Source organism: Caenorhabditis elegans, chromosome X (genome assembly GCF_000002985.6).
Source record: "Caenorhabditis elegans chromosome X".
Taxonomy (NCBI): Eukaryota; Metazoa; Nematoda; class Chromadorea; order Rhabditida; family Rhabditidae; genus Caenorhabditis; species Caenorhabditis elegans.
The window spans coordinates 133,190-146,218 of NC_003284.9; the positions used below are offsets into that span (position 1 = coordinate 133,190).

A 13,029-nucleotide genomic window follows, 5' to 3' on the forward strand; every position below is an offset into this window, starting at 1 on the left:
TTTAAAGTTAAAAAAAAATCTGCAAAAACTATGCAAAATTCAAAAAGTTACGCTCTGGCGATTTTCGACTCCCGGAACTGCTGGAGTACGATGCAGCGCGCTTGTGTACATCTTTCTTTTTCTGCACTCTCTCACTTTCTCATCTCTCTCTCTTCTTTTCGAAACAATCATTTTCTTCAAACTACTCTGGCAACTCAAATCTAATATGAAAATATTAAATAGCAATATTTTTGTAGTAAATACGAGAAATAGTGCGTCCATATAATATTACTAAAAATTTCGAATAGATTTCGATTTTGTCTCAAAATATTACAATTTGATCTCAAAATATTGCGAAAGTGTGAAAATTTCTAGGTAGACTTCGGTTTTATCTCAAAAGATTACTAATTTGTCTCAAAAGACTGCGAACTCGTCTCCGAAGATTGAGATTTCATCTGCAAAGATTGAGATTTCGTCTCAGAATATTGCGATTTTGTCTCAGAATATTGCGATTTTGTCTCAAAATATTACGAATTTTTCGTAATATTTTCAGATTCAGAAATGTTGCGAATCAACCTCAAAATATTGCGAAATATTCTCAAAAGATTGCTCAATCTAAAAAGATTTCGAATAAGTCTCGGAATATTGCGATTTTATCTTGAAATATCACCCAACTACAAAAATATTGCTATTTAATATTTTCATATTAGATTTGAGTTGCCTGAGTAAATTGCTTATTTCTCATTTTTACTCAGTTTTTGCACATTATTTTTTGAATCATGACATTTAATAGGGTTTGATAAGTGCTAAATCAGATAAAATCTCCAAAATTTCTCCCAAAACCGAGAAATTGCGAAATTTTCCGAAAGTCAATGGAAAAGTTTTCCTGTTGCTTCCTTTTCACTTTTTTTTTCATTTTCAGAGATAGTTTTCATAATTCATGACATTTAATAGGGTTTAATAAGTGCTAAATCAGATAAAATCTCCAAAATTTCTCCCAAAACCGAGAAATTGCGAATTTTTCCGAAAGTCAGTGGAAAAGTTTTCCTGTTGCTTCTTTTTCACTTGTTTTTTTTCATTTTCAAAGACAGTTTTCATAATTCTGATTGGAAAATCAATAATTCAATTCATTATAAAAGTAATTCTCTAAAAAATTCTGATGAAAATAAAATGAAGCCTCAGATAAACGTGTTAGCTTCTATTTAGAAGGAATAGACCTATTTAGTAGAATCGGAAAACTAATTAGAGCTAAATAGAAGAACTAGTTCTAAATAGATCAGGGTTTGATCTAATTAGAACAGCGTAAAAATGGCAGATCTATTTAGACCTAAATAGAAGAGGGTAGATCTAAATAGAAGAGGACGACACCTAATTAGGTCAGGGATTTCGACCGTTAGTGTGCAAGCATAAAAGCGCGTCAGCAACGAGCGGTTTTGCGCAAAAGTGGATGTTAAAATTTTGAGGATTTTCTTATTTTAGTAATTATCATTTAAATGATAATTATTAAAATAAGAAAATCCTCAAAAGAAAATTTTCTTGTTTATTTTTACATTTAGAACAATTTTTAAATAATTTTTTGATTCAAAATTTTCTTCTTTACTTTCGCCACAGTTTTTCTCTTTTTATGCTCTGCATTAGGTTCCTTTCATTCGCCGGCCAGATTCTGTTCGATCATAATTTTTGTTTAATTTCAGCGCAGATATTGTTGAACTCTATTTTTGTGAGGAATGGCTCATTTAAATACTGTTAATTTTTAACTGTTTTCAGTGTTTCTTAATGTAATTGCATTTTTTAGGTTCTCCGATGAATAACCACAAACGAATTACCGTAAAGGCGATTCTCCAGTATGCCGCCGAAGAACTTATTGAAGAAGAATCGAATCGTGATCGAAGCGTCTCTGGTGTTGCACAACAACAACGACAACAACAACAACAAGAATCGAATGCAGATGATCATGGCTCCTCAGCTCCGGAGAATCCAGATGGTAAGAAAATCAATAATGGGTTATCGAGGAAAAAGGAAGACTGACCAGCAATTGAAAAGCACGAATAATCCAACTTCGTCTCGTCTCCCTTTGAATACGGTGAGTCTCATTTCTTAGACAAGATAGAAATTAACATATACATACTTGTGCCACTGAAAAGTCAAATTCGGTTACTTTGGACTCTGGTCGTTGTGCGTTTTCATAAAAATTGTATTTGAACAAACAGAGGAAACGTGTTATCGTAAATTCAGTGCTTCGTGAGACGTCAACTTAAAGGCGCACGCACAAAAAAACAGTTAAAAATTGAGAAAAATAAGTGATTTTCAGGATAAAATAAAAATTCTATAATATTTTTTCGCTGCGAGACCCGTTGGAATAAATGCGTTTACCTTTAAGTTGACATCTCAAAAAATTTTGAATTCACGATACTATTTTTCAGGTCTCCAATATGGTTGGATCCAACTCAATCGATGGTTCTCCCAGAATTGATGCTGACAATGGAAACATGAATCAGCAGACGAACTCTACTCAAATCTCTCCTTCTGCTTCAGGATTCGGAAAAGAAAATGGCTAAAATAAGGTGTGTTTTGAACTTGAATTAATGATAAGCGCGACTTATAACAGTTCCCACAAGACCTTTTTATTTCAGAAAAACGTCGCTCAAGCTCTCGGAGGCCGACTTCATATTGACGAGACCGCCATCGATGCACTTTTCAAAAATGGTTCGAAGAGTGATAGGATTTGGGCCGCCATCGTCAAAGGACAAAATCGTATAGTAAGAATACCTTAAAATTACGATAAAAAGCTAATTGGTAATATTTGTTTCAGATGGAGTCCATGTATGAAAGATTCATGACACCTAAGGATTTAAAAAAGGACAAACTGGTACGTCAGCAAGCAACACATTGAATCACACGACTGAGAATTCAACGTGGCCTAGAAAATTAGAGTTTTAAGCTGCACTTCTTAGAAATGGTTTTTTTAATTACTCGTGATTCGAGATTGTCTGAGAGAAGGGTCCAAGCAACATTTATGTCAATTAAACAATTATTTGGAAAATTATTGAGATTAATCATTTATAGTCAGGTTTGGTTTTTTAGCACACGTTGAATTCGCCAGCGTTATGTAGAATTATCATTTTTTCCAATCTGCGTTTTTGTTGTTTTCATTTTTTGTTTTCTATTAATTGTTGAATAAATTCTGTTTTGAACTAATTTTCAATCGACCGATCAATATATTCTATAGAAGTGAAAAAACCGAGATAAATAGAAGCAAAACGCACTTATATTTAGAAAAGAGTAGAACTATTTAGAAGAAGAAGGAATTTCTAATTAGAAGAAGTAGACATATTTAGAAGAAAAATGCGCTTATATTTAGAAAAGAGTAGACCTATTTAGAACAAAAAGGTACTTCTAATTAGAAGAAGTAGACCTATTTAGTTAAAAAGCTCTGCTATTTAGATGAAAAAGCATTTCTAATTATGTCGTGTTAGGAGCTAGCGCCATTTTTAAATATATCTGCTTTTTTCTTCTAAATAGAAGCGTAAACGTTTATCTGAGTCAGCAAAACATGTGAAATCGTTTAACGATCGTTTTTCAAAAATACACGCCTCAGATAAACGTTTTCGCTTCTATTTAGAAGAAAAAAGCAGATATATTTAGAAATGGCGCTAGCTCCTAACACGACATAATTAGAAATGCTTTTTCATCTAAATAGCAGAGCTTTTTAACTAAATAGGTCTACTTCTTCTACCTCTTCAATAATTTTCCATCTCTCAGACAATCTCGAATCACGAGTAATTAAAAAAAACTATTTCTAAGAAGTGCAGCTTAAAACTCTAATTTTCTAGGCCACGTTGAATTCTCAGTCGTGTGATTCAATGTGTTGCTTGCTGACGTACCAGTTTGTCCTTTTTTAAATCCTTAGGTGTCATGAATCTTTCATACATGGACTCCATCTGAAACAAATATTACCAATTAGCTTTTTATCGTAATTTTAAGGTATTCTTACTATACGATTTTGTCCTTTGACGATGGCGGCCCAAATCCTATCACTCTTCGAACCATTTTTGAAAAGTGCATCGATGGCGGTCTCGTCAATATGAAGTCGGCCTCCGAGAGCTTGAGCGACGTTTTTCTGAAATAAAAAGGTCTTGTGGGAACTGTTATAAGTCGCGCTTATCATTAATTCAAGTTCAAAACACACCTTATTTTAGCCATTTTCTTTTCCGAATCCTGAAGCAGAAGGAGAGATTTGAGTAGAGTTCGTCTGCTGATTCATGTTTCCATTGTCAGCATCAATTCTGGGAGAACCATCGATTGAGTTGGATCCAACCATATTGGAGACCTGAAAAATAGTATCGTGAATTCAAAATTTTTTGAGATGTCAACTTAAAGGTAAACGCATTTATTCCAACGGGTCTCGCAGCGAAAAAATATTATAGAATTTTTATTTTATCCTGAAAATCACTTATTTTTCTCAATTTTTAACTGTTTTTTTGTGCGTGCGCCTTTAAGTTGACGTCTCACGAAGCACTGAATTTACGATAACACGTTTCCTCTGTTTGTTCAAATACAATTTTTATGAAAACGCACAACGACCAGAGTCCAAAGTAACCGAATTTGGCTTTTCAGTGGCACAAGTATGTATATGTTAATTTCTATCTTGTCTAAGAAATGAGACTCACCGTATTCAAAGGGAGACGAGACGAAGTTGGATTATTCGTGCTTTTCAATTGCTGGTCAGTCTTCCTTTTTCCTCGATAACCCATTATTGATTTTCTTACCATCTGGATTCTCCGGAGCTGAGGAGCCATGATCATCTGCATTCGATTCTTGTTGTTGTTGTTGTCGTTGTTGTTGTGCAACACCAGAGACGCTTCGATCACGATTCGATTCTTCTTCAATAAGTTCTTCGGCGGCATACTGGAGAATCGCCTTTACGGTAATTCGTTTGTGGTTATTCATCGGAGAACCTAAAAAATGCAATTACATTAAGAAACACTGAAAACAGTTAAAAATTAACAGTATTTAAATGAGCCATTCCTCACAAAAAATAGAGTTCAACAATATCTGCGCTGAAATTAAACAAAAATTATGATCGAACAGAATCTGGCCGGCGAATGAAAGGAACCTAATGCAGAGCATAAAAAGAGAAAAACTGTGGCGAAAGTAAAGAAGAAAATTTTGAATCAAAAAATTATTTAAAAATTGTTCTAATTGTAAAAATAAACAAGAAAATTTTCTTTTGAGGATTTTCTTATTTTAATAATTATCATTTAAATGATAATTATTAAAATAAGAAAATCCTCAAAATTTTAACATCCACTTTTGCGCAAAACCGCTCGTTGCTGACGCGCTTTTATGCTTGCACACTAACGGTCAAAATCCCTGACCTAATTAGGTGTCGTCCTCTTCTATTTAGATCTACCCTCTTCTATTTAGGTCTAAATAGATCTGCCATTTTTACGCTGTTCTAATTAGATCAAACCCTGATCTATTTAGAACTAGTTCTTCTATTTAGCTCTAATTAGTTTTCCAATTCTACTAAATAGGTCTATTCCTTCTAAATAGAAGCTAACACGTTTATCTGAGGACTTTCGATCTCGCAATTCCCGATTCTTTCTCTTTTTTCTGTCATTAACTTTCAAATATTTTCAGTACGCGAAGATACATCGTTCGTCGAGACGCCAAACAACATTCTGACCATCTCGGAGGATCGCATCTCGATGATGAAGAGATGTACAGAGAATATTGATGGTCTCAATAATCTTCCAATTCTGATCCGCGATGTTCTCGATCTGGACGATCAGGTACTGAAGATCGCTGAGTAAAAAAAGGTGAAGGGGCAAAATTCGAGATTTTCGCAGAAGTTTCTTCACGAAATTCGTTCATTTCGAAAAGAAAAGACTCAATTTTATAGAATAAAATTTTATCAATTTTTTTTGCAAAGTTCAAGGAGGCGTTCAGTTTGTTCGACAAGGACGGCGATGGCACAATCACCACCAAGGGATTGGGAACTGTTATGCGTTCTTTGGGACAAAATCCGACTGAAGCCTAGCTTCAGGACATGATCAACGAAGTGGACGCTGACGGAAACGGAACCATCGACTTCCCAGAGTTCTTGACGGTGATGGCCCGCAAGATGAAGGGCACGGACAGTGAAGAGGAGATTCGTGAGGCGTTCCGAGTAAGAGATTTGTGGAAATTTGGAAACATTTATTCACGAATTATTAGTATTAAATACGAATTTTTCCAGGTTTTCGACAAGGACGGAAATGGCTTCATCTCTGCCGCTGAGCTGCGCCACGTCATGACCAACTTGGGAGAAAAGCTGACGGACGAAGAGGTCGACGAGATGATCCGTGAAGCCGATATCGACGGAGATGGACAAATTATGAGGGTGAGTTTTTCTTTCTTTTTTTTTATATCGAAATTTCATCCAATTTCCCATATTTCAGAGTTCGTCACCATGATGACAACCAAGTAAATCACACCAATCGGGGAATTGAAGCCGCCGTATCGTTTGCGAATCACCAACACCCCTTCTCTCAACCTTTCGTTTTTTATTATTTCCCCGCTTAAAAATTGTGATTTCGCTCTCGAGCCCCCAAAAAAAAAATTGCCAAGCCCAGTCAAAAAATGCTATAAATGATGTAATTTATGTTCAAATTTAATTTTTTTTTGCTTTTTCAGAATTTGAAACCCATTTTTCTTTCCCACTGCCCCTATTCCTGCTGCTGCCCCCCTCAATAAAAAAGTCCCGGATCCTCCAGTTCTTGGTCGCCTGCAAAAAGCTATGCGCCTTTAAAGATTACTGTAACTTCTAACCTTCATTTCTGCGGAATTTGCATCAAGTGTTCCTGATTTTTCGATAAAAATTAATTTATTTATTGAAAAAAATCGCAAATCGTGAGAAAAGCTACAACACTCGATAAAAATTCCGGAGCAACGAAAATTTGAAAGGCGCTTTTCGAATTTAAGAAATATTGTCGTGTCGAGACCGGAATGCCATATTTTTGATACAAAAATCGTACAATATTGACGAAAAACCCAACGTGGAGGAAGAGCTGAAAGATCGTGAGAGACTTGCAGCGATGTGGATCCCGGCAATTTGTTCGATGATTTCATGTAATTTCGGTCAATCTTCGGGACATGATTCATTCAAGACGGATTGCTTCAGTACTGCTTCCGAGCACGATAATCTGCTAGGACCACGGATCAATTTTGAAATTTGCATAACATTTTTTATGTAATAAAATTTAGTTAATGATTTGTAGATTTTAATGTTTCAAAGAAATAACTTTAAAAAAATTGTCTGGTGCCAAGAGCATGATCCTGGCGTCGAATTCGTCGTGTTCCATGGAGCCAGGAGGAGCTGGAAACCTTCGGGAAGTCTGAAATTTCGTAATTGAACTAACAAACGGGGAATTTGAGATACAGAACAACACAGAGCAAACTCACAGGGAAAAAAACAGAAGAGTAGGTTGAGGTGGAGAGCACGATCTTGGCGTCGAATTCGTCATGTTCCATGGAGCCAGGAGGAGCTGGAAACCTTCGGGATCCTGGCGTCTGGAAGAGAAAAATGCAGCTTTCGTCGAGTTTTCGCATTGCATCAGATGAAGATTTGGGTGCAGAATTTGGCGATATCTAAAAAAAATGTGAATCTTCAGTGAAAACATGCCAATTTATCGGAAAATTTTGAATATTTTAATTTAAAAATAATTTAGACATAGATCTAACTTAAACTAAAGGATCGCCCATTTTTCTATCAGATAGGTCCCGTAACGCCAGGAAAGAAAAAAAAACTGAAAGAAATTGAAGTTGGAGTCCTAAACTTATCTGTTCTCACTCATTTTCGAAAAATGTCATACGACGTTAGATGTCCGATTCCCGGTTGTGACTACACGTCAGGACGAAGCAATAATATCGTTCAACACTTACGTAGCAAAAAAACATTCGGCTTCAGAAGAATTAGTCAAGAAGTTCAAGCTTTTGCTTGCATCCAGTCGGTCCGATGAAACAACGGGGGGTGGGGCGTGGAGATGTGAAGAATGCGGCAGAGTTGTGGCCACAGAAAAAGGGATGGATGACCACATTTTGAAAGTCCATCGGAAACCAGTGGATCCTGCTCATATCAGCCTCAACGCTTCTGAATCAACGTCTCCGACCATGGATGGTCCTCCCAGAAAGGTTTGTGAAGTCTGCCAACCTGGAAAAAATTAAATTATATTTTTAGAAAATTCAATTAGAAAAATTGCAAGAAGAAACGCTCATCATCAAAAAATCTTTGGCTCCAAAACAACCAAACATCACTTCAGAAGGAAAAGTCGGATGTCCAATTGAAGATTGTTTAGAAAGTTTTTTGACAAGAGAGCATCTTGCTATGCATTTTTCCTCCGTACATGAGCAAACTTCTGCACTAGAAAGACAAATTTTCAAAAATCAGGAAGATTTTACGGTTTGCAAAAAATTGTCTTACTAGTTAGGTTTTAAATATAATTTACTATGCAGACATGGCTCAATCAAAAAGAGCAAGACACCTGCACTGGATTTAGAGTTCGATCAAGTTACGATAAAGGAGGCCGCCAGATTTGTTATCGAATTTGCAGGCACGAAGGCACCTACATGACAACAGCCAAAACATATTGCCCACCGATTTCAAAAAAGTTGACTGGAACAAATTGTTGTCCCGCCTTTTTGAAAACTGAGAAAAACATTATCACCGGCTCTATTGAAGTTTCTGGATATTTCGAGCATTTTGGACATGAGAAAAGAGCAAGTTTCAGAGCTTTAAATGATCAAGAGATCAAAATTCTCATCGGGTAGGAAAATTGAAGTACTTGAAATAAATAATATGGTCGTATTTATTTTTAGGCTTATGAAAGATGGGCTCACAAACTCGCAGATTATCGAAAGGTGTGATAAAACCTATGACAATTCTTCTCGACTACACTACATACTTCCGGATGACGTCATGTATGCATGGAAAAAATTATAGCGGGAAATTCAAATTTTTAGTGAAAAATATTTTGGCGGGAAATTCAAATTTTTTATGAAAATATTTTTGGCGGGAAATTCAAATTTTTTATGAAAATATTTTTGGCGGGAAATTCAAATTTTTATGAGAAATATTTTGGCGGGAAATTCAAATTTTCTGAGAAAAATATTTTGGCGGGAAATTCAAATTTTTTATGAAAATATTTTTGGCGGGAAATTCAAATTTTTTATGAAAATATTTTTGGCGGGAAATTCAAATTTTTAGTGAAAAATCTTTTGGCGGGAAATTCAAATTTTTAGTGAAAAATATTTTGGCGGGAAATTCAAATTTTCTGAGAAAAATATTTCGGCGGGAAATTCAAATTTTCTGAGAAAAATATTTCGGCGGGAAATTCAAATTTTCTGAGAAAAATATTTCGGGGGGAAATTCAAATTTTTAGTGAAAAAATTTTCGGCGGGAAATTCATATTTTTAGTGAAAAAGTTTTCGGCGGGAAATTCAAATTTTTAGTGAAAAATATTTTGGCGGGAAATTTAAATTTTCTGAGAAAAATCTTTCGGCGGGAAATTCAAATTTTCTGAGAAAAATATTTTCGGCGGGAAATTCAAATTTTTTGTGAAAAATATTTTGGCGGGAAATTCAAGTTTTTAGTGAAAAATATTTTGGCGGGAAATTTAAATTTTCTGAAAAAAAAATTTCGGCGGGAAATAGTTTTCTGAAAATTCGAAAATTCTGGAATGTTCCAGAACTTTCTAGAAAAATCGGGAAAATTCTGGAATGTTCCACAACTTTCTAGAAAAATCGGGAAAATTCTGGAATGTTCCAGAACTTTCTAGAAAAATCGGGAAAATTCTGGAATGTTCCAGAACTTTCTAGAAAAATCGGGAAAATTCTGGAATGTTCCAGAACTTTCTAGAAAAATCGGGAAAATTCTGGAATGTTACAGAACTTTCTAGAAAAATCGAGAAAATTCTGGAATGTTCCAGAACTTTCTAGAAAAATCGAGAAAATTCTGGAATGTTCCAGAACTTTCTAGAAAAATCGAGAAAATTCTGGAATGTTCCAGAACTTTCTAAAAAAATCGGGAAAATTCTGGAATGTTCCAGAACTTTCTAGAAAAATCGGGAAAATTCTGGAATGTTCCAGAACTTTCTAGAAAAATCGGGAAAATTCTGGAATGTTCCAGAACTTTCTAGAAAAATCGGGAAAATTCTGGAATGTTCCAGAACTTTCTAGAAAAATCGAGAAAATTCTGGAATGTTCCAGAACTTTCTAGAAAAATCGAGAAAATTCTGGAATGTTCCAGAACTTTCTAGAAAAATCGAGAAAATTCTGGAATGTTCCAGAACTTTCTAGAAAAATCGGGAAAATTCTGGAATGTTCCAGAACTTTCTAGAAAAATCGGGAAAATTCTGGAATGTTCCAGAACTTTCTAGAAAAATCGGGAAAATTCTGGAATGTTCCAGAACTTTCTAGAAAAATCGGGAAAATTCTGGAATGTTCAATTTTGTGGAAAAATTCAGGAAACTTCCGCAAAGTTCTAGAACCTTTCGGTAAGTTAAAAAAAAAAACGTCAAGTTTTGATACTCCTGGAATATTCTGGAGTTTCAAGAATAAAAAAAGATCAAAAATTGTTATAACTTTCAGAAACGCTCGCCAAAAATTTTCGGAAAGGACCGGAAAAAGTGTCATATGATTTTAAGAACGTGTAGAAAATTATACGTTCAAGAAATTTAGAAATATCTCCATGAAACTTGAGGTTTTAAAGTTGTAATTGCTTAAAACTTAGTTATATAATATTTATGTTTTTCGAAAACTTCCGAAAAACAGGAAAAAACGTTCCATCTGCAGAGAAAGGCTTAGAAATTTTAGAATTTGATTTCAACTTTGAGTACGCCAGTCGGAGCACGCGCTTCAGCGCGTGCGAACGGCTGGTGGCTTTATATTTAGATATTCTAACACTATCCCCAACTTTGAATTTAGGCTTTTTGAATTCTGGGGCTTCTGAATATAAGTTATTATGAACTACTGATTTATTATCTTTTTTACTTGCTTCTATCGGAGACATTTTAATACTTCTATGATATGAGTTATTATAATTATTTACTAAATCATCTAATATATCAACCCATTTATGATTACCATTATGAGTAAATACTTTCCACATTTTCTCTTTTCACTCAACCAACAACGAGTGCGAGATCTCCATCGAGAAGACATTCGTACGATGTCTCTAGTCAGGGATCCGCTCAATTTCGTGAAAAAGAGGAAGCTAGGATGGGCTGGGCATGTTGCGAGAAGGAAAGACGGAAGATGGACCACGTTGATGACAGAATGGCGCCCATATGGATGGAAAAGGCCTGTTGGAAGGCCCCCGATGCGATGGACTGATTCGCTGCGAAAGGAGATCACCACTCGTGACGCAGACGGAGAAGTCATCACCCCTGGTCCACTATAGCCAAGGACCGTAAAGAATGGCTTGCTGTGATCCGCAGGAATACCACGAATTCCTGAAGAACGGATCGTCTAAGTAACTAAGTAAGTAAGTAAGTAACGTTCTATTAAATCGTTCTACAATTGACGCTTTTTTATCGGATTCTGTTGAGAAATGATTTATATTATTACTTTTGAATACTTTGTTTAAAGCGGAATTATAGTATTCAGTTCCCTTGTCAGTTTGCATTTTCTTAGGAATTCTATCTTTGAAAATTATTTTAAATGCCTCTGATGTAGAAGTACCAGTTTTATTTTTTAATGGCAGTACCCAAGCGAATTTAGAAAAACAGTCTATTACTGTCATTAAGTATTTATATTCATTATTTTCTTTCGAGTATGGTATCATCTCTACTAAATCTGATTGCCATTGTTCGTCTATATCATGCACATATACTCGTTCACTTTTATAATTTTTTTACCTGGTTTGTGTAATGTATATACGTTCTGGGTATCCAAAAATTCTTTCACTTCTTTCTGTGCTTTATTACTTTTTTTAACTAATTCATTTATTCCACAGAATCCTGTTTTAGGATCATAATATAGTTCTTTTAGATCTTTATTATCTTTATTTATATTATTATCTACTTTGCTTTTAGCAAATCCACATTTCTTACATCCACAAGTTATACATTTTCCTTTTATCATTTGACGATTATTTTTAGCTATGGATTCTTCTATATCTTTAGTATATGTTTTAACTTTGCACTTTGTACAATACATCAAATTTGTGACGTCCATTTATATCAATAAAAAAATTAAAAAAAAAAAATACTAAAAAAATATTTCTAATAAATGGAGGTTCCAACACTAGAACAACTTTGCAAAAACTTTATAAATAACAATATCGATCAATACGATCCAAAAGATATTATAAATACTTTACCAAAACATCTAAGCAATGAATTATTTCCATTCCATAAAGTATTTAATTTCGATGATAAATTATTTTATGAAATGAAATATGAAGATTTATTCTTAGATATAATGCGCGATATGCAAAATAATTACTATCTATTCAAGAGGAATGGAATTATTTAACTACTCGGCATTTGGAGGCAACTTCCTGCCAAATTATGGCAACTTCCTGCCAAGTTTTGCTTGTTTCCAACTTCCTGCCATATTTTGCCAGCTTCCTGCCAAATTTTGGCACCATCCTGCCAGCATGTAGCATGCATGGCTTTGGCAACAGTCTGCCAAACTTCGGCATCAGCTTGCCAACAGCCTGCCAAACTTTTTGGCAACATTTACGGTAAACATGACGCACTGGCGTAATTTCGGAGCATCGGTGCTTTACAGCCGAACTTCAAAATTGAATTTATTCAAACTTTGCGGTGGAACTATCGAATTTCGAATTTTAAAAAACTAACAGTGATAGAAAAATTAGTAGATTATCATCAAATGAAAGCAAAGTGGGAATAAGAACGCATACTACACGAAAAACGAAGTAGGATAACTTCATGTCGTCGCGGCTTCTGAAGTAATGTTGTAAAACTTGTTGTTAAGAAAACCCGACTTGATAGAACGAGCTATGCGAAATTGTTTATTCTTTGAGAACAGTTACATCAACTTGCT

General features: G+C 34.9%; 1 protein-coding gene and 3 pseudogenes across 4 annotated transcripts; 2 read left to right on the forward strand and 2 right to left on the reverse strand.

The window, feature by feature from the left end:
• Positions 1–1,825: 1,825 nt before the first annotated feature.
• Y73B3A.32 lies at positions 1,826–2,872 on the forward strand (annotated as a pseudogene). Its single transcript has 4 exons — positions 1,826–2,062; positions 2,403–2,543; positions 2,613–2,738; positions 2,792–2,872. Coding segments are annotated over exons 1-4 (585 nt in total).
• Positions 2,873–3,839: 967 nt separating this feature from the next.
• Positions 3,840–4,886, reverse strand: Y73B3A.7 (annotated as a pseudogene). The gene is made up of 4 exons: positions 4,650–4,886; positions 4,169–4,309; positions 3,974–4,099; positions 3,840–3,920 (listed from the first exon to the last, which is right to left on the reverse strand). Coding segments are annotated over exons 1-4 (585 nt in total).
• Positions 4,887–5,690: 804 nt separating this feature from the next.
• Positions 5,691–6,437, forward strand: cal-6 (annotated as a pseudogene). The gene is made up of 4 exons: positions 5,691–5,774; positions 5,932–6,151; positions 6,221–6,364; positions 6,423–6,437. Coding segments are annotated over exons 1-4 (463 nt in total).
• An 815-nt stretch (positions 6,438–7,252) lies between these two features.
• On the reverse strand, positions 7,253–8,060 carry Y73B3A.8 (uncharacterized protein; the record flags this gene model as incomplete). The annotated part of the gene is made up of 3 exons (NM_075664.2): positions 7,253–7,358; positions 7,426–7,611; positions 7,906–8,060. The coding sequence occupies 3 exons, from the start codon at positions 8,058–8,060 to the stop codon at positions 7,253–7,255; spliced, it is 447 nt and encodes a 148-aa protein (NP_508065.2).
• Between the last annotated feature and the right edge of the window lie 4,969 nt (positions 8,061–13,029).